Raw genomic sequence first — 21,318 nt, 5'->3', positions numbered from 1 at the left:
GAATTTATTTAATACACGAGTTTCACAATTTGAGTTGAATTACTGAAATAAATACATTTTTCCATGAAATTCTAATTTATTGAGATGCACCTGTATAATCAGTTGAACTGATTTTATAACAGATACCAATTCAACTATTAATTTAAAAATATATATAATATATATATTTAATAATTATAATAATAAAAAATAAACTGAACAAATCTTCATGTGGGGGCATAAAAGTACCACTCAATGTTCTGCATTATAAAGTCCAGCTTTAGGATTTCATTTTAGGATCTGATGTGAAGTTTAACTACAAAACAAACAGTACATGTTGGGGTTGAGATGATTGATTTTTGTGTGTTGATTTGGCATCAAATCAAGCACCCATAAGATCAGCACCAATCAGACTGCAAAGAAATGTCTCCCTTCTCAAACATATAGATTATTCTAGAAACTCTTTACATTAGATGTTAATGTTACATAATGTTATGTAAAAATTAAGAAAAATAAGCTTTTTATTTGGTCAAATATACAATGTTGTTTACAAGAAGTCAAATTTAAACACAAATCAGTTTTTATCAGATTTGCCATGTATATAAGGAATTATGGGATAAGGCTGAAGTTAGTTTAAAACTAATAAACAACATTAATGCTCTTAAAAATAGAAAACAAAACACTTGACAATTCATGCCATCTGTTGTCTACTGTGCATCTTCCACAGTTTAAATGCACAAAGCTACATTCTTCCTAAAATCATGACGTAGTGTGGATGATTGCGGGTGTCACGTGTTAGATATGCCATGCATGTGAGTGAAGTTTCTATTGTACAACATATCCAACACCATATTAAGCAATTCCCACTCCATTATGAGGTCTCATAGAAGGCCCTGCTGACTGAATGTTCTGAACTAAACCAAACTATCTACATTGAGAGTGAATGGTTTCAAGCATCATTTCAACAGTAAATATATATATATATATATATATGATTCACTATATCAGTAACCCTTGTCATAACTGAAAGTTTATGTATCTAGTATCTAGACATCAGAAATGTTTCACATTTAATTTAATTAAAAGACTCTGGCTTAAAACATGGCAGGACAGGACACAATATCACTGAGGACTTAAAGTACAGAAACATTTTTTTCAGTAAGTAAATCCATAGCATTATCTACTCGAAAAGGTAAGCAAGTTGCCTCCTAAGACCAAAGATAAGCTCATCAATGCAGGAACGAAGGTTGGATCCAACTCAAATGTCCTGATCAAAGTCCACGCAGCATGTAAATGAACAAATGTGTCTCCTAAAAATGTATGCATGCTATCACAAAGTATAGGAGTCTTAAAGAATTTGTCATATTTGTTATGTACACTTGTTTGTGAATTAATATGAAAATGAAGTGTTTACTTGTGAAACTATATTAAACTCATACAAACGTTTTCATGATTTATTTTAGATGTTTGCCATTTTAGTTTACTATAATCATTTTTACATTACATAAAAAATGATTCATTGTCTGTTTAACATACAGTACTGTAAATGAGTCTGTGCTGACGTTATTGCACAATATACGGCATCCCAGAACTGTTCAAGCCCAAAACCTTATCGGAAAGTGCCTGTAATCAGAGTAAGTGTTGATAGAGTTGTGTATTGCAAACCTCAAATGCTTCTGAGGCAATACACTGTACATTCTGTACAAATACGTTGCATTTTGTGTTTTTACTCAATGCAAGCATGGTACACCTGATTTAGCATTTACAATAAGATAGACCAATACAACAGACCCAAATGATTAAATTAATAAATTGAATAAAGAAAATACTTAATGTTATTATTATTTTATTTTTATTGTATTATTATTATTATTATCAATTTTAATGATAATTATTAACAATATATATATACCTTAATAAAATCACGGACCAAGACACCCATGCAAACCCTTACAAAAGGGATTTTATTTGTGGTCTATTTGATTAGATAAGAGTTATCTTGCAATAGTTACGCAAATGTCTGTGTTTGATAATGTCATTACACATCTTTCTTTTACAGTATACTGTACTGAGGTCAGGTTCTCACTCATTTCTAAAGCCTGACTACGGGATTGTACAGGTTCAATACCTGATAAAATGCAATAAAGAAAATTAAATGGTACATTGAGCCCTAATTTCTGAGAGTAGACATATTTTGTAGATCAAAGTATTGTACAGACTAAAAGTAGCCTAAGGAAGTCCTTAAAAAACATTTCTACAGGAAAAAGAGTTGATTCTGCATCAGGATCCAAATGTGATAGAGGTATAAACCATGTAATACGAAAGAATTTTTTTGCGCAGAAAGAGACATTAGTCAGCTTGTATTTTCATTATTTTAATATATGCATATATAATGTTTCTGTATTTTTGTAAAAGCACTATGAGAAAGAAATTAAATCAGTGCACTTCTCTTCTCTTCTTCTTATGTAAGATAGAAAAGACAAGTCTGTCAATATCTGAACTTTGATATCAGTGGACTTTTAAACAAGCATTCATGATTAAACAGTGTTGCTGTGTGTTCTCCTTTTACAACTAACTAGTGTTGTATAAATTACCTGAAAGTCATACTCAAGCAAAAGTACAGATATCTTACCAGAAAATGACTTTGGTAGAAGCTGAAGTGCTAGTTTAGAATATTACTTGAGTAAAAGTCTTAAAGTATGTGATATTTAACGTATATTTAACGGCATAATGTTTTGTTTTTAACATAAAACGGTGAATACTAACATTTGAAATAATTTAAAACATGAAAAAAAAAGTCGAAATGTGAAATGTAAACCGCCAATAGGTTACCGCAGAGCATCTGAGCGAAGTGGAGCGGTGTGACCAATTCCCGCCCCAACATAACATTTTTCTAGTAGGCCTAATTGTTTACTCTTTGTACAAAAATTATTGGATAATTGTCTAAAATTATACATGCTGATAAATAGCAATTATCAAGTTTGAAAACGAAATTCTTACATTCTTCTCAATTTTATTAATTGTATTAATTAAAATGTATTAAATATATTAATATAATCTTAGCAAACATAGCCTAGCTAAAATGCAAAAACAAAAGAAGTGTATTTTTGTATTTTCGTTCTTTTTATTTCTGTGAAAATGGCTGCCATTGTTATGCAATAGAACATTCAAAACAGATCTTTACAAAATACACCTGGATTATAAAGCCTGTGAAAAGCACACACAAGATAAAATGCACTTAAGGAACGCTTGGATGAGTGAGTCATTGAGATTCAGCCGATTCATTCAAACGGCAGATTCATTCAGAAACAAAGCATTTGACTGTGTTAATGGGTGAATCACTGGATAATTTATTCAGCTGATTCATTCAAATAGCTAATTCATTCAATAAGTAAACAGCGATCCATCGCTCAGAGACGCAAAACAGTGCTGTTATCTGTTTGGAACTATTTTCGTTAGCAAAATTGAGCAAAAACAAACACTAGTATGTCTAAAATGTAAGTCACTTATTACTTTACTAAACTTGTATAAAATGATTATTGAATGTGTAAAAGATATTAAATGTATTCATGTATCTGCAGAAAAATGGCACTCTTTGTGTGATAAAGATATGAAAAGCATACAGAAGCATTTTTGCCATCTACAATTTAGAATATTGAGTTTGATATAATAGACTAATTTGGTGATATAGCCTACTTGATAACTTCAAATTGCACATCATTACAACAACACTTAACATTACGATATTATCGCAGACGATGCTGTATCGCACACACCAGCCTCAACTTGAGTGGGAAATTAAATCATCCGCGGTTGTGCGCCATGAGCAAAGGTGTTTTTTAGGAGTCTAGCTTGCAAACCCAGACCACTGATTTGTCAAACCGGCTTTCCTGCAGTCGGTGTTCTTCTGACTATTTTATGGTATTAACGAATATACTTAGGGGAACTAAATCGGAGAAAAAGTATACATTTTAATTAGGAAATGTAGTGGAGTAAAAGTTGGCTGAAATATAAAAACTCAAGTAAAGTACGGATAGTCCCAAAAAATACTTAAGTACTGTAATGAAGCATTTTTACTTCGTTACATTACACCACTGTAAAAGACTGGCCAAAAAAAGCATCATTTTATACAAACTGTTAGCTGCTTTAAAATAGAAAATGGTTTCTTCTCAGGGTTAGCATTAGGGTTGAGCCTTGACTGGAGACTCTCAAACAGTGCATTCCAAGTCATAGAAGACAGACTACAAGACAGACTTAATATAAATCAATGACAATTTAATCAGTGCAACACATTAATTCATACAATTTTTCTTTTTTATTGTGCACACTTAAGAGACATATTCAAATACACAGGTTAAAGATTCATGCGACTGCTGGCCTCAGCAGATTTTGTTTCTGGCTCAATGCTTTGAATAAGGATGGCATTTCTCTTTTTAAGATGAGACATAATCTTTCTTGTCTGTTGTAGTATTGTTTAAGTAATCAATAACAAACATTACAGGGAAAATACTGCATATAGTGCTCTATATCACGATAGCTCGTGATGCTTATAAGTATGTTACGGACCAATTCTAGAACATGAATAGCTTTCCGTAAATCAAAAAATAAATGCCTTTGAAAAATAACTTTCTGTGTATCCAAGAAGACTTTCCAGGGCAAACGTGATTAATCGTGATCAACAACACAAAATAAAAGGTTAGAGGATAAAGTAAATGGGTCAAAAGGGCAGAAGGTTTAATCATTTATTCCAGTATCAGTTTAGTCATGTCTGAATGGAAAAACCCTTGGCAAATGATATCAAAATAAAATGCAGTAAAATATGTCAGTTCCAAGATTAGTTATATGACGACTTATGGTTTGGTCCATACATAATGTCTTACTTTGCAACATCATAAGTAAGAAGGCATAAAAGAAAGACAGGCTGCCTGTCGTCACATAACATCACAAGAGGAACCAGAAGGAACTTGTCGAGATGTTACCAGTATAAAAGGTTGGTTAAAATATTTAAAAAACAACTACTCCAATTTTACAAATGTAATTTTTTTCTGAATATACATAAAATTATATATATTTAAAAGTAGTTAAACAACAAAAAAAAATCTGTGTATTAATAAGATGAGGTCACATAGATGACAAGAAAAAAACAAAAGGGCATTAGTGAACTAATCGATTAACAGATCAAGCAAACCAAGTGAAAAAGCATTTTACATTTTCTCTCCATTTGAAAAACCATTGACATTAGATGAAATAGTTGCCTTTGTCCTGCCACAGAGGCAGAAGATATGAACTTTGGAGTGGGGACTTTACTTTTTGCAGCCACCATCTCTCCTCCCATTCCTGCAGAACCTATAAAGCCATTAACAGCAGTAATACAGCAGATCACATCTGAAGGAAGGTCTGAAGGTCTGAAGGAAAGAGCTTAACTGAACCCATTATGGGGGACACTAAGCTCTGCCTTTTGCTGTTTCTAAGTGGAATAGTCTTGACATGTAAGTACTACTGAGGATTTAAAAGAAACATTTGTGACTGTTGTATGTATTTTATATTTTTAATTATTTTGTTTCAGTTCTAGTAGTAGTCACTTGTTTCTAAAAAGTTTAAAATTCTATTTTTTTTTAAATAAAATATTTGTATTATATTACATATTAGTAACTACTGGTAAACATACATTAAGAATATAAAATGTTAAAGATGATACATTTAAGTGAAATTGTCTGTTGTCATCGTGTATTTATTAGTTATGTTTGATATTGTTTGTATAATCCTCCTTACTGTTTGTTAATCTTAGATGCTCAAGATGAGGAATTACCATGCCTTTGTAAGTCCTAAGAATAATTTTTATTATAATTCTATTTTTTTTTTAAGAAAATGTCAATTGTATATAAAAAGTTCCATATGGTATTTATTATCAAATAATATTTATCAAGAAAAATAAAACAAATAAAAAGGATCCTTCTTTAAGTTGTGTTACAGAAATAATAAAAATTGTTAATTTTTGTTTTAGAATTTATCTCTTCATAAAGGCAATTTAAAGCTAAAGAAATAGTAATGTATCCTTGAGTGTCCTTGATTTTTAAGATGTGATTTTTGCACCTCTAGTGGCCAAAAGGTACAAGAGCTTCCACAAGTATGAATACACCTACGAAACAGAGTCCCTAAATGCCCTGAATGGAGCAACCAATGGCCCCAAAGCAAGATGCAAGGTATAAATGACGACTGCGTACATATTTAGATTTTTTTTTCTTCCTAAAATTTGAAATTTCATTCAAATTCTTTTTTAAACAGGTTGAAATTGAGGTCCCACGTACATGCAGCTACATCGTGCGCACAACGGAGTGCGAGTTGAGTGAGGTGACTGATGTTGATGCAGAAGGAAAGCCTATCTTTGGGCCATCTGCTGGTGCAGACGCTTTCAAGGCTGCCATGGAGAAGTATGTTTCTCAAGGCATTCTACACCAAATAATACACACACACACACACACACATATATAATATATATATATATATATATATACACACACACACACACACACAACATAATGATATAACAGAATTATTTTAAGCAGATAAGAAAAAAACATATTTGAACATAACATAAAAACACACCTACCCTGATCGTAATTCTCAGGAACCTACTGAAGTTCACTGCTGAGGGAGATGATGACATCAAGTTGTTTCCTGAGGATGATGAACCAGTCAATATTTTGAACATCAAGAGAGGTCTAATCTCTGCCCTGGCAGTGCCTGTGTTGGAGGAGGACAGAAACAGGAGAATGGTCAGTCTCTAAACCGTTGCAAAACGTTTACATTTGTTAAAAGGTTGATATGTATTGACTAATCCATCATGAATTATTTTCCAAATCCAGCCCACTATCTACGGTATGTGCAAGACAGGCTACACTGTGAACACCAGAGAGGACATTGCCACCGATGTCACCCTCAACAGAGATCTGTCTAAATGTGACAATTTCAGACCGGTAAAGGACCACACCAGTCCCCTGGCCCTTATCACAGGCCTGGTAAGTCAACCCATCTTTGAATAAGACAACAAATAACAAGTGTGCTGGATATCTGATGGTTTCAATAATATTTGAACTTGCTTTTTTATCGTCACACAGCACTACCCACTTGCTCAGCTCATTGAAAGCAGTCAAACCTGCAACTACAAGTTTGATAATGCACAGAAACACATGACCTCTGCTTCCTGCACTGAAAAACACATGCTTGTGCCTTTTTCTTACAAGTGAGTTCACTGACAGCTACATGGGTTTTTACTTTTGACTGAGCGTTTCGTTTATTGATCTGCTTATTCATTCTGATTATAAACAGAGGACAGTATGGAGTTACTAATGTAGGAAAACAAGTCTTAACTCTGGTGGGAGTGTCAGTGCACAATGACAGAATCTTTGAGCATGGTAAGCAATTCTTCAAACACTTAAATTAACATGCGTTTGCAGTAATTGCATTTCAATTAATGCCATTTTCGTGTTTACCAACCTCTAGATGTAGCCAGCATGAAGACCTTGCATCTTGATGGAAGCATTGACTCAGTCCATCCAATTAAGGATAAAGAGGTCATGCTTTCTGTTCTACGGGAACTGGCTGGCCTTTCCGAGACCAACAATGGACACAACAGAGCCCACCTAGCTCACAAGCTCATCGCTACAATCCGCAAAATGAATTCTGAAAGCCTGAGCGCTGCTCTACCAGAGGCCCTGGAGATTTCTCGCTCCCTGGTGTACCAGGCGTTGTTCCAGTGTGGCACGCCAGAATGCACCAGCTCCATCTTGCAGGTTCTCAGGACCTTTGACCGTTCTTCTTTAGAGATTGATGCTGCAGTGTATGCCATGGGAATGGTTCCCAACCCATCCAGAGACCTTGTTGAGGAAATGCTGAAGATGGCCAAGTACAAGAACAGCAAGCCTATCTACTATGCCCTTAGCAATGCTGTCAGGAGGTGAGAAAACACACAACTCAACTGTAGTCATGGTATTTGATCTAAAAGTGAAATTGAAAATTGATGTCTTATGCAAGGCTCTATGAAGCTGAAGGAAGTGTCACCCCAGAGATTCAGGGAGTCGCTGATTACGCTCTTGAACAGATTGGTGACTGCACAGGAGACCAGGAACATGTGTACCTGTCCCTGAGGGTATGTTCAACCTATTCCATTCCTCATGCTTCACAAAGTTAAAAATAACAGCTGATATGTGGATACTGAAATCTGTATATGAAATCTCAAAGGTCATTGGAAACATGGCTGCTGCCGTCGGAGCCGCAAGCCCTGCTCTAAAATCTGCGATTATCCAATGTGTAAACCAACCTGCTGCATCCCCTGAGGTCCAGCAAGCTGCTATTCAAGCTTTTAGACTCACTTCTGTCCCTGACGAGGTAAACAAGATATATTACCCAATTGAAAGACTTCTAGAATTTTCAATAAATCTAAAATATTTACAATAAATTTATGTTTGGCTAACATGAACTTGCTAAACTTTCTAACTTGCTAAACTTTCTAACAGGGCAGAGAGGTGCTAATGAAGGTCATTTTCGATGGAACCGCACCCATACAGAAGCGCGTTGCTGCGTATCTCATTGTGATGAAGGACCCTCAGCCCTCTGAACTGGCTCAGCTGGTTGCTGCTCTGCCTAAAAGTGAAAACTGTCAGGCTATGAGCTTTGTTAACTCACATATCAGCAACATCCTAAGCTCCACAGCATCTGAGACAAAGGAGTTAGTAGAAATCTTAATACATTTTAACATCTTAAGTATAAAAACTGTATCTAATTTCTCTTCTGCTTCTCAGACTTAGAGATAAGATTGTCAATGCCCTCCAAGGCAATGAGATCAGAACTTCCACAGATCCAACAAAGTACTCACGCAATTACAAGATTGGCTCTCTAGAGGGAAATGTGATTTTCGAGACTGAAGAACGTCTGCCCAATGAAGTCATCCTGGAGATGGCCCTGAATGCTTTTGGATATGATGTAGACATGTTTGAGGTACAAGAGTAGTCTACATTTTTAAATCTTCTTCTTTTGATATTATTTAGTGTTATATTGATGTTGTTATTTTTCTTTCTAACAGATTGGGTTGAATGGCAAGGGACTGGAGCCCACTGTTGATGCCCTAATCGGTATTGATGGATTCTTCCATGACACCATGCAGAAGACAATAAACTATGCAGCTGATAAAGTCCCAAGAGGCAATGACATTATGCACAAAATGTTCCCAGCTCTATGGAATAACATAAAAATGCAACAGGTCTTTTACCTTTACAAAATTTGCAACCTTTCAGCATTTTTTTTTGTTTGGTTTATCACTCACATACATCTCTCATTATAGGCTCCTCAAAGCATTGTCAAGGAAATAATGGATAATGTTAACAAGCTCATCCAGAAACTAAAGGTCCAGGATAACCCAGAGGCTATGGTCTACCTGAGGCTTTTGGGTGCTGAAATGGGCTATCTCAAAACCAAGGATATGGAAGGCATGGCCAACTCTGCTGCTTTGCTGGCTAATAGACTCTTAAATATGTTCCCTGTTGATGTAAGTGAACTGCTTTAAAATACATATAAGTGCTAAGAAAATCTGCTTAACAAATAAAACACCATAATAAATAAAAAGGATCATAATAAGTTGAAATGTATAGAGTGAATGATTTGTTTTACAGTTCATAAGGAACCTTTACTCAAGTGTCAACAACAACCTTTTCCTTCACTACGTCTTCTTGGACAATGAGTTTTATCTACCCACTGGTACTGGAGTTCCATTAAGAGTTGCTCTGTCTGGTACTTTTGCTCCAGGAGTGAAAGGAGGAATGAAAATTGCCCCTGATATGGTATGGGTCCAGCCTTTTACTCATTGTGATCAGTAACCAAGGTTTTACCGAGCTAGATTATTTAACCTATTTCTTTCTCTTTTCACACAGAGCGAAATGGCTTTCATGCCATCTGTTGGAGTGGAGTTTGTGACTGAGGTTGGAGCTCTCTTACCTGACTATGTTGAGTCTTGTCTAGAGATGCATACTAACATCTATCATGAGAGCGGTCTTAAAGTAAAGGTTTCTGTAACCAAAAAGCAGCTCAAGCTGACCTTTCCCACACCCCAAGCTCCAACAAAACTCATCAGTGTGACGTAAGATGCTACTGTTAACATGAAACGCAATCATGATAAACAAACAAAAATGTAATACTGCTCTACAAATACATAACAAAAAATCATTTTATTTTCTCTGCACAGTAACTCCTTGTTCTCAGTGACTGGTATTGAAACAAAGACTATCCCTCCAATGATGGAACATGTCAAAGCACAGAAATGCACTCCTTTCTTCCCTGGATTTAAGTACTGCAGTGCCCTGCAATATTCAAATGCATTTTCCAGTGATGCCTCTCCCTACTTCCCCTTGACTGGTGACAGCAAGTAAGGACAATATTGGTTTATTAATTTGTTGGTTTTCTTTCTTTTTTGAGTCTCAAAATTTGAACACAGAACTGTGTCTTTAGATTTGCCATTGAAATCCACCCCACTGGTGAGGTTTCAGCATACACAGCTATTGTCGACTATGTGTATGAAGACAAAGTTGACACGGTGACTTTTGGTCTAAAGGCAGAAGGTAAAGCATTGCTTCCCCAAAATTTCCTTACAATCTCAACACATTTTCATCTATTAACTAGGAACTGAAATGTTGCTCTTTTTCCATATAATAGGAGCATCATTTGAGGGCACTGCAAAACTGATGTTCGACAGACAGAAATACAGTGTCTCAGCTGATCTCCAAATTCCTGATTATGACCTTGAAGCTGGAATTCGGGTTCATTCTGTTGAACGCAGCACTCAGAGCAGGGCCACACATTCCATTCAGCTTGACTTCATTAACAAGAATATACCTGAGGCATCTCTTATCGCCCTTGCTAAGTATGCACATGTCTATATGAAACATGTTCTAACAATAATAACATATTTTGAATAATTACACATTGTACAAATAAACTCATGGGTTTAGTATTTTCTTCCTTCTTTAGGACACAGACAATGAAGGATGCCATGCTGCAGGTTCAGCTGCTCATTCCTCATTTTCAGACTGATGCTAAAGTAACTGCACAACTGAAACATGCTGAGGGTCTTGCAGTAGAGCTTGAAAGTGAACTCAAGCTCCCCAAGGAAACTTCCTCTATTCAGAAAGTCATTCTGAAATATGGTACATTTTAATTCGAACTGTACTTCCTTAAATTCAACTTCATCTCAAATTCCGCAAATGAACTGGAAGTCCTCTGCTATATTAATTGATTTTCATGTTCTTTTTAGATGCGGAGAAGATTGAGGCTGAGGTCACTTCTAATGTCAGCACAGAGATTCACAACATTATTCCTATGGATGCCATCAAAGCCACAGTCGGTGACCTGCTTGATCAGAAGATTGGTACATCTGATATGAAGATCCGTGATGTCTTGATCCAGTCAGTTGAGGTAAATTTAAAATAAATAATTGATTCCCCAAACCAATAAATTCATAAGCATACAAAAATTTGAATGTAACACATACTCAATAATCATCCAGGCCTCAAAAACCTACCTGGAGCAATTAGCCACCGACATCCCATATGTCCAGGGCTTTAGGATTCCTGCCCTTCCAGAATTCACTGTACCTGAGAAGCTTTTCCTGAATGCGTGAGTGAATTAAAAATATAATAATACATTTCAAAATGCAGAAATATGTAACATATCTACAATGTTACACATACTAATTAATGTTAAGTACATTAATGCAAAATTTTATCTTTTTCAACAGTGAGGGTTCTGCTAAATACAAGTTTGGCCAGAATTATTATACCATCTCCATTCCCCTTCCTCTTGCTGGGAAATCTTCTGGAGATTTCAACTTCCCTGCTGCCCTGACCACACCAAAACTGGTTGTACCTCAGCTTGGCCTGGAAGTTGATTCTATTAGCATTCCTCTTCCAGAGGTTTTTGTTCCTGAGAGTCTGTCTGTGTCAGTGCCTCGCACGATAAAGGCAGAGATGTCCAGCAAGCTAAACAGCAACTTTTACAAGATGGAGGCAACAATTTCCGCTGGCAGGGAACTTGGTGAGAAACCAAGCTATTCTGCCATGATTGAAGCCACTGGAACTAGCCCAGTGGATCTCCTCTCCTTCAAAATGGAAGGTATTTGTATATATTTTGCTACTATATTATTTCTAAACACATTTTTGTAATCTGTAATTAAATAATCATTACTTAAACGTTATTATGCTTATGTTTAGGATCTGTATTAGTGGAAGAAACACCTGGGGAATCTTTGAGGGCTGAGCTGAAATCCGCATTTGATCATAAGCTATTTGAAGCCAGTCTTAATTATGCCGAGGAACTGACTACTGCTGAAAAAATCAAATTGAACTCAAGCAGCAAGATTGAGGCAAACAGTCCCTTGGGTCTGAAGATTTCACTGGAACACACAGACCAGATTAGATTCAATGAGGATGAGATCTCTGGAAAAGGAAACCTGATGGGCTCCATCAAGGCTGGTCCTCTGAATGGTGAAGTTGCTGTCAGTCAGTCATTTATTGTACTCCCATTTAAGCCTGAAGTGAAAATTGATTCCTCTCTGAAAGTAGACTCAGACCTTTTCCAAGCAGAGAACACAATTGAAGCGGTGCTTGCCAATGGAGAGCTCTCTGTTATATCAAAAACAACTGCATTTGAGAACACTCTGATACATGATGCTGAAGTTACCTATAAAGGGTCTCTACTTGCTCTGAAGTCAGATACAAGGGCAAAGGTTCTTAGTCTAAACGTCCGAAATGTAGCTGAGGCTAGTGCTAGTCCAGATTTGGTCAACATTAAAATTGATACTAAGGCTGACACTTCTGCTGGGGATGAAAATCGTGTCCTTTCCCAGTTTGTAGCAAAACTGGATGCCAATGGGCTGGATGTAAAAGGTGATGTCTCTGCAAATCTTATTGAACACACAGCTTCCCACAAGTGCAGCCTATCGCTGACCAGGGATGGCCTGGCCACAAGTGGCACAACCTCAATGGAAAGCCCTCTCATTCCTTTGACGCTTGAGAACAAATTCAATGGAGACCTTGACACATCAAAGCTTTCCTTGTCAGCTGAGACGAAGGGTACATTTATGGAAATGCTAATTAAAAATACAAATTCTCTGTCTGCATCCCTGTCTTTGGTAGCTTTCAAATCCAAAACAGATCTTGATGGCAATGCTGTAACTTATAATCATGACATCTCCATTCAGATCGAGCCATATAGCACTTCATTGGCAATCAAAAATAATCTGAAAGTTCTGGATATCACTCTAGATAATGATGCCCAGTTTAAAGCGCTTCCATACACAGCTGACCTGAAAGGCTTTTGGAAGCTTTCCTCTGGTGTAGATGAACTGAAGCACACATATGAGATCAGATATGTAGATCTGGCTGTCACTGCCAAGTGTGGTACTACTGGAAAACTCATGGGCTCTCACATGAGTCACAACACAGAAATCGAGGTTGCTGGACTTTCAGTCACATTCGGCAGTGATGCGCTTTTAAACTCCCAGTACCTACGCTTCAACGGTAACTTTCATGCCACTGCTGTTCCCTTCAGATTTAACGTTGACGCTATGGCCAATACAGATGGTGATTTGTATCTGTATGGAAAACAAAGCGCACAAGTTTACACTAAACTTCTTTTGAAGGCAGAACCACTTGCTCTTGCACACTCACACGAATGCAGAGTCTCAACAACTCACAATTTGGACAACGGTCTGTCAATTGAAACCAACCTTGACAATAAGATTGATACCGTGCTGACACCATCTGAGCAGCAAGCCACAGTGAGAGTAAAATCTAAGGTTAACAACCATTTGTTCAGCCAAGATGTGAGTGCTTACAACAACCCTGAAAGACTTGGAGTAGAACTATCTGGATCCATAATCACAAACCTCTTCAATAGGGTTGACTCTGACGATCAAGACCACTTTTTCTCAGCTTTCCTAAAATATGATAAAAACACTAACAGCCGTATCTTTAGCCTGCCATTGATTCAGCATTTTCCTTTGGACCTGCAACACATTAAACTTACAATTTTAAAGATTGCTGAAGCCATGCAGTATTATATCAACCGAGAAGACATAATAGCTGAGATTCAGAACCTGGCTAAGTACATTAGTGATTCTGTAAATGAGCTAAATCTGGAGAGGAAAATCATCAAGATGAGGGAAGACCTGATTGCTGTTTATGAGATGTATGGATTTACTCTGGATGACCTGGAGGCTGCTCTGATGAATCTAAAGCCTGTTTTGTTGAAGCTAGTCACTGAACTGGACACTTTTGTAGAAGATGTAGAAAAAAATGTGAGAGATATTATTGCACGCTTCACACTATCTGACACTGCAATACAGAGACTAACAGAAGAACTGAATGCATTCAATTTGAAATATGACATCAGAGCCATAGTTATTGCTGTCATTGAAGCTACTGAAAATTTAATTGAGCAGATTGATGTAACAAGACTGAAGGGCAGCGGCAGTGGCCTCTTGCGAGATCTTGAGGAACAATTTGCTATTAAATCCACACTGGAGAATATTTTGAGTGAACTGAAGCAGTTTGTTGCAAATTTTGACCAAGGAAAGTTCATTGAGGATGTGAAGAACTTTGCTACCTCTGCCAACTTCAAAGACTATGCAGGCAATTTGGTGGCTCAAATCCCTACAGAGGAAATCCGCCGGACTGCTGAAAAAGCAAAACAAGTGCTTACTGTACTGGGAGGGAAGCTTGATGCCGTCTACAGCAATGTGGGAGAAATCCTGGTGAAATCTGGGGTTGACAAGAAGATTGAAGCAATTCTGAAAAAGGTTTTTGAACTTGTTAAGAAGTTCAATATCGAAGAAACTGTCAAGGTTCTTGCTGGCACTTGGAAATCTAATCTGACCCCCATCACAGATCTGCTGGATAAGGCCATGACCTACTTGAAAACAACAGAGGTAAAGGAAATCATTGAGCATTTAAACAACTGCCTAAACCATTGCATCCGATATGTTAGGTCATTTGACTACAATGCATTTGTGGATGAAGCCAACCAGAAAGTTAAGGAGTTGATAAATGATCTGTACACCATGAGTTTGTCACTTGAGATCCGGCAAAAGCTTGAGGCTCTGTCATCTCTTACTGCTTGCTTTGAGGAGCTGAAAACAATCAAAGTTGCAGATGTGGTAAGAAACCTCAAGGACATTGTTGATAGTGTAGTCTACGTTGACACTGAGGCACTTATAGAGAGTATCAGGAAGATAATTACAGACATGGATATCAGAGAAGAAATCATACGGCAAGTGAGTGGTATCTACACAAAGGTAGGATTCATTGCAACAGATGTATGCAGTGCCATTATGAAAATAATCCAAACCATCTTTAAAGAACAGGCAATTGTCAATGAGATGAAGCAATTCTGTGATGGAGTCAAGACAGGACTAAAAACAGCTGAATTTGAAATCCCATCTTTCACTTTCCCATTTACAGACCTTGTTGTGCCCTCCATAAAAATAAGTTTAGAGAAGCTTCAGGAATTCAGCCTCCCTTCTACACTGATTGACCTTCCAGAGTTTACCATTCTGCAATATTACACTGTGTCACCAATCAGAATAGAGTATGATGATATCAGACAGGGACTATTAGACCTATTAAACTTCATTGCCAATTATGAAATGCCACCTGTTGAGGCCATCTTTGGCGACCTAAGAATTATTTACCTGCCAGAAATCTCTGCCATCACATTGCCAGAAATCAGTTTTCCAGAGATCTCCTTCCCTGAAATACCTAAATACTTTCCGGATCACAAATTCCCAGACCTGCAGTTACCAGAATTCACTCTCCCTGCAATCCCTAGTGAGGTCATGATGCCATGCTTCGGAAAGCTGTATGGTGAGGTTAGGGTCAACATTCCAATTTTCAACATGAGAACTACCATGGAATTCCTAAACTCTACTGAAAGTGCAGAAACGCCTCAATTCACTGGGCACATTACCTCACATGGATCATCCAAATTTGACATTCTTAAATACAGCTTGGATTCCACAGCTCGGGTTGCCATCCCTAAGATGAGTCGTGTGATTGTTTCTGAAACCCTGAAGTTCACTCACAGTGTCCTAGCTGTTGAACATCAATCCTCAGTGTCACTCTACGGCTTCTCAGCCCAGGCTGTGTCCAAGAGCAATGTGAAGATAACTATCACCTCCCTTAGTGCTAACATTGATAACATGGCCTTATTTGCACTGGAGGATGGAATGTCTGCAAATATTAAAACAGAATATACACTCTCATTGAATGGTGACTATTCCTACATTAATGAGATAACTCTTAAGCAGGATGGCTTAAAAATCCTTCTGACCATGATGGAAGAAGTCAAGTGCCAAATGCATGATGAGTCTGATGATACCACCATCAAAAGTATCTCAAGTATAATTATTACTCCAACAACAGCCACGCTAACCATTTCTACAGATGGTGATTGTGGATCTTTAAAGCTTAAAGAGAAAATAAAGGCTGAAGGTGTTTTCCTGAACTACATCGACTTTAATGTCCGTCTTGAAGGAAATCTTGATACTGGAGACAATTACTTGCTGATAGCTTCTGGAAAGGCTGATCTCAGAGAAATGAAGGTAGTGACAAAGGCAACCTATGACACAAAGTTTGTTGGATTGCTCAGTGGTACATTTTCCAGTGCCTTCAACATATTAGTGCATCCCTTTGAGGTGGTCCTTGATTTCCAAAACAAGGCTAATACTAAACTCAGCTTCAAAGACCCTCTGACTGCCAAGATTGATCTTCAGAATGATTATGCTGTTATCATAAATAACAACATGCAGAAGTTGAGCACTGTGGCACTTGCTCGTTTCAACCAGTACAAATACAGTCACAACTTTACAGCTGCCAACAACGGAGATGAGGCTGGCATTTATGCTGCAGTAAATGGAGAGGCCAATTTGGAATTCCTGACTGTCCCATTCAGTATCCCACCTATCCAGTTTGAAACTTTAACTATGATTGTTGATACTCCAGAAATCAGCGACATCAACCTATATGAACATACTGGCCTTAAGCATTTGTTGACCAACTTTGACCAGGCTATTGATGTAGATGCAAAGATTGTCTACCAGAAGAGCAAAGCTGCACCCATTATTGATCTTGGTCTCATTAACATCCATCCTCTGGGTGATTTAATCTCTGAGGTGTCATTCAAGTCCTCTATATTCAACCTTAATGCTAATGCTGCTATCTATGGGAAAGATAACCCTGTGATTCAATTTGTAGCAATTACAGCCTCTGAGTTTGAGGGACTGAAGGCCAAGCTTGAAGGAACCAGCAGTCTGAGCACCAAAAGTGGATTCAAATTAGCCAATTCTGTGGTCCTGGAAAATCAACACATTGAAGGAACCCATGAAAGCACTGTAATTATAAACCCAGATAACTTTGAAGTAGCACTGTCTGTGACCACAGCTGCAAATATTAACCTACCCATTCTTACAGTTGAAGCCAACCACCAATTTACTGCTGACAACAAGGTCCATCCAAAAGCTGATTCAACATTTAAGACAGAGTACACATTTGACATTCCCATTATTAAGCTGGTTGGTAAAGGAAATGCTGAAAACATCTTAAAAGGTGAAGGTACTCTTACGTTTATCTCTGCTGAGACTCTCATAAAGGGTATCATTGATGGAACATTCCTAGATAGTGGTATTGTAAAGGGAGCTCTAAATTATGACGAATCCATCTATCTGAATGGCAACAGTTTGCGATATGCTCTTAAGTCTTTTGCCAATGGCAACCTGAATTATGAAGATCTCAAGGTAGCGTTTGATGTGGATGAAAACCTGTCTGTGGAAACAGCTATGGAACATGTTTATGCCATTTCAAAGTTTTCTTCCAAGAATGAAGCAAATATTGGAGGTTTTAATACAAAGGGAGATCATTCTGGCCAGGCTATAGTTGATCTGGAGCTTCTAAAGTCACTGGTGGCTGATATGAAAATGGACCTGTCTCAACCAAGCACCTTTGGTGACCTTAGGATCTCTGAGATGGTGTTGGTGGAGCTTAGTGTACCCAAGCAGAAAATTGACTACACCTCAAAGATCGTCTCTCCAGTATACACCACAGATGTAGTTGCAAAACTAGATGGTAGTGCCCCAGTTTACCAGACTGTTCTCAAGGCTACAGCCACTTCACCAGTTGTGCTCCTGGAGTACAGTCTTAACAGTAAGTATCTGAAAAGACAAAAATACAAATACATATAGATCATTCAGAAATAGTAATGTGTACTAAGAGTAAATTACAGTATTTTATTCTAAGTGCGTAGGCCTAATTGATTTGTGCTTTCACACTAATTAGGCTCCATGAGTACTACAATGGAGAATGGTGCCCTTGTTGTAGGAGCAAATGCTGTACTTACACATGCTGACTTTACAATGGACATCAGCAATGTTCTTCGCATGAGGTGAAAAAAAATACTGACTTTTGAGATATAAGTACAAGTTTTGTATTAGTCCTACTAGTGGTTTAGATTATTACCAATTAAGCTAAGCTCGCTTATGAATTTTTCTTTAGTGATCCTAGCCATAACCTGAATGTGGACATCACCAGCCCAACATTCACTGATGTAGACTTTCGCTATGCTGCTCGAAGTGATGGCATAAGTGCCTCAGTTTCCACACCAACAACTGGCCACCTTGGCTTCTCGCTTCAAGGAAAGATTCCATCTGAAATAAATGCGAGGATCTACAGTCGTTATGCTGTAAGTGGCACTTCTTACATTACTCCTCCAAACTGAGCTATTAAATCTATGCTAAAAACTTCTGTTTCTATATTGAATTGCATTTTCTGCAGTCTGCACCAGGAGATGATGTTGAAATTCTGAACATCAGAGCTGCACCAAAGGGAGATGAAAAAGTACTGTCGGTCAGCTACAGTATACCAGCCACACAAGATTTGGCCGAAGGCTTTATGGAGAGGCTACCAGTTATCTCATCCCATGTTGAAGGATTTGCTGAAAAATATGGCATCACTCACGCACTAAAAAGACTGTATATGATTCTTAATGAAGAATGAATGATGAATTGAGTACAATGTTTGTCATCTTAGTTTTGTTTCCTTTAGGTGAATTATATAACATCATTTTGACCAATTGGGAGGAATTTATTAATGCAAATGATGGAATACAGCAAATTGAGCTTCCTTTGCCTTTTTTCCAGTAAGCTGGTCAGTTTGAACAAACACTGAATGAAATAAACACTACCCACTTTTGGAAAGAGCATTCTCAAATGGACATTCAAGCCAATGGACACTTAGCTGAAGTGTAATTACAACATGTATATAAAGCAATCACTGATGCCATAAATGTCTCATTATTATGCTGTTGTATTGTTCTATCTGTATAAATGATTATTCAGAAGCTAAACTTGGTAAAAAAGGGTCAATTGTGACATAGTTTCATCCTTGTTCTGTACCTGATATTAATGGCATGATGGATGAGGCTAAATAAAGAACATTTATTATGCAATATCGTGCATCTTTTTAATTTGTTCCTCCAAAGATGATAGCCTGTTGATTTGGACAGTTTAGAAATATGCTAGAATATGATTATGAGCAGAAACACACATTTCTTTCTCAACAACATATATTGCACAATATTAAATGTAAGGTAATAATTCTCATACTAGTTAGTATGGATCAGATATTATTTATTGTATAATGGTGGATTTAATAATACAGCAAAAATATTCTTTCCCACATTTCAAATTACTATCTCTCAGTACATAAGCAGGAAGTCACTTACACATTTCAGTACACTTATTTCACTAAAAAAGTGCTAATTTTACATAAAGAGGTACCTAAAGGTTTGTTAATGGTCAAAGCATTTTTACTTTCACATTTTTGTTGCAAGTTTAAAATTTTGTCATATTTTGGACATTGCTTATTTCATACTTGACATTAGTTCCACATGGTATGGCCTTCAATATTAAAGATTAGGATTTTTTCTTTTTTTATACAAAAGACACATCTCCAGTATACAGTAGCATTGTTTACTTTACACACTGAACAAATACCCTGGTATAAATATAGAGGATATGGAAATTTTGCAATTATAATAAAGACTGTATAGCCATCACAATTTAAACACTGTTGACACTCTTATTTGTGTATTTTTGGTTGTGGATGTTGGGAGTTTTTCATACTTTTTGCTGATTCATAACAGACAAAATGTGAAAGATAAAACCATATAATAAATCAACTCAACAACAGTACAAATCACTTTTGTGTGCCAGTTACAATTTATAAAATAATTCAGAAAGTATTTTTGAGATACAGTTTTCTTTTAAGTAGGAATCATTTTATAAACCGTACACAATTTCCTTATCTTGGCTTGTAACTAACGCTTTGAAATGTGAACACACCAGATGCTGAATGTTCAAGTAAAGGTTCGTCTGACGTGTCCGTCTACTATATGAGTGACTGTGTGAGTACTTACTGAACCACATTTTGGGGACAAATTGTACTTCTTTTCTAAAAACATATAGGTAGTTTACATATATATATATATATATATATATATATATATATATATATATATATATATATCTGATGCCTTGACAGTTTGTCATCACTCTGGAATTTTTGTCAAAAACTGGATATTTTTGAAAATTTATTTCTCTGTAGACCACTTACTATTTAACATTTTTCTGTTGCCCAAGAAAGAAAGTCACCGAACACACAATGTCACTCTAGATGATGTAGTGTAGTTGTGTTGTGTTGTTCATCATAACAGCTAGCCTATTACAAACATATAATGAAACTATCATTTTAGTTTAAAGGACAATTATACTAATCTAGGCTTTTCTGAAATGTGTAAAAATCAAAATACAGTAACCTTAAAAACACAGACACACATTTGTGGATTCGGGCTTAACTCTAAACCACATTTAGGCTACTGAGATGAAACCATTGTCATAGTTTCTCCATGTGATCTAGCCTTGATCTTCTATTTGATTATTAGGATGATAGACTGATTGATTTACAGAGAACTGCACTCATTGACTGAATTAGCTAGAGGAATGGTCAATTTGATTAATGTAACTTTATTATGATAAAAATAAAATAAAAAAAACAATGTATTATATAGGCTACTTATGTCTCAGAAAACTTTACAACAGATTTCACTATTAAGCCTATAGCCTAAATGATTAATTAGGCTAATACTCATCTCACTTCACGAGGATATCTCCAGGGGGCTCTACAAAGTATCTTGTAAACTATTTCTACTCTGGATAGTCTGACCAGAGTAGAGAATTTTTGGGGT

At 36.7% G+C, this 21,318-nt stretch overlaps 1 protein-coding gene across 1 annotated transcript; it reads left to right on the top strand.

Annotated features, from left to right (window-relative positions):
- The first annotated feature begins 5,340 nt into the window (after positions 1-5,340).
- Positions 5,341-19,521, top strand: apobb.1 (apolipoprotein Bb, tandem duplicate 1). Its single transcript, XM_059512625.1, has 28 exons — positions 5,341-5,468; positions 5,768-5,797; positions 6,079-6,182; positions 6,265-6,410; positions 6,608-6,755; positions 6,846-6,998; positions 7,098-7,222; positions 7,309-7,394; positions 7,483-7,936; positions 8,014-8,128; positions 8,221-8,367; positions 8,496-8,707; positions 8,781-8,976; positions 9,062-9,238; positions 9,320-9,523; positions 9,648-9,815; positions 9,906-10,111; positions 10,217-10,396; positions 10,480-10,589; positions 10,684-10,891; positions 10,999-11,174; positions 11,282-11,442; positions 11,534-11,643; positions 11,765-12,138; positions 12,237-18,221; positions 18,354-18,459; positions 18,570-18,756; positions 18,849-19,521. The coding sequence occupies exons 1-28, from the start codon at positions 5,414-5,416 to the stop codon at positions 19,068-19,070; spliced, it is 10,545 nt and encodes a 3,514-aa protein (XP_059368608.1). The 5' UTR covers positions 5,341-5,413; the 3' UTR covers positions 19,071-19,521.
- Positions 19,522-21,318: the final 1,797 nt, after the last annotated feature.

This window comes from Carassius carassius, chromosome 27 (assembly GCF_963082965.1).
Source record: "Carassius carassius chromosome 27, fCarCar2.1, whole genome shotgun sequence".
Classification (NCBI taxonomy): domain Eukaryota; kingdom Metazoa; phylum Chordata; class Actinopteri; order Cypriniformes; family Cyprinidae; genus Carassius; species Carassius carassius.
The sequence above is the reverse complement of the archived record's forward strand: the minus strand, read 5'-3'. Positions and strand labels throughout refer to the sequence as shown.

Excerpts from the sequence above, each read along its gene's own strand:
- apobb.1 (XM_059512625.1), top strand. The coding sequence starts at position 5,414 with ATGGGGGACACTAAGCTCTGCCTTTTGCTGTTTCTAAGTGGAATAGTC. Across the intron at positions 7,223-7,308 it reads CTTGTGCCTTTTTCTTACAA|AGGACAGTATGGAGTTACTA; the intron begins GTGAGTTCACTG and ends GATTATAAACAG. Across the intron at positions 8,977-9,061 it reads ATGATGTAGACATGTTTGAG|ATTGGGTTGAATGGCAAGGG; the intron begins GTACAAGAGTAG and ends TCTTTCTAACAG.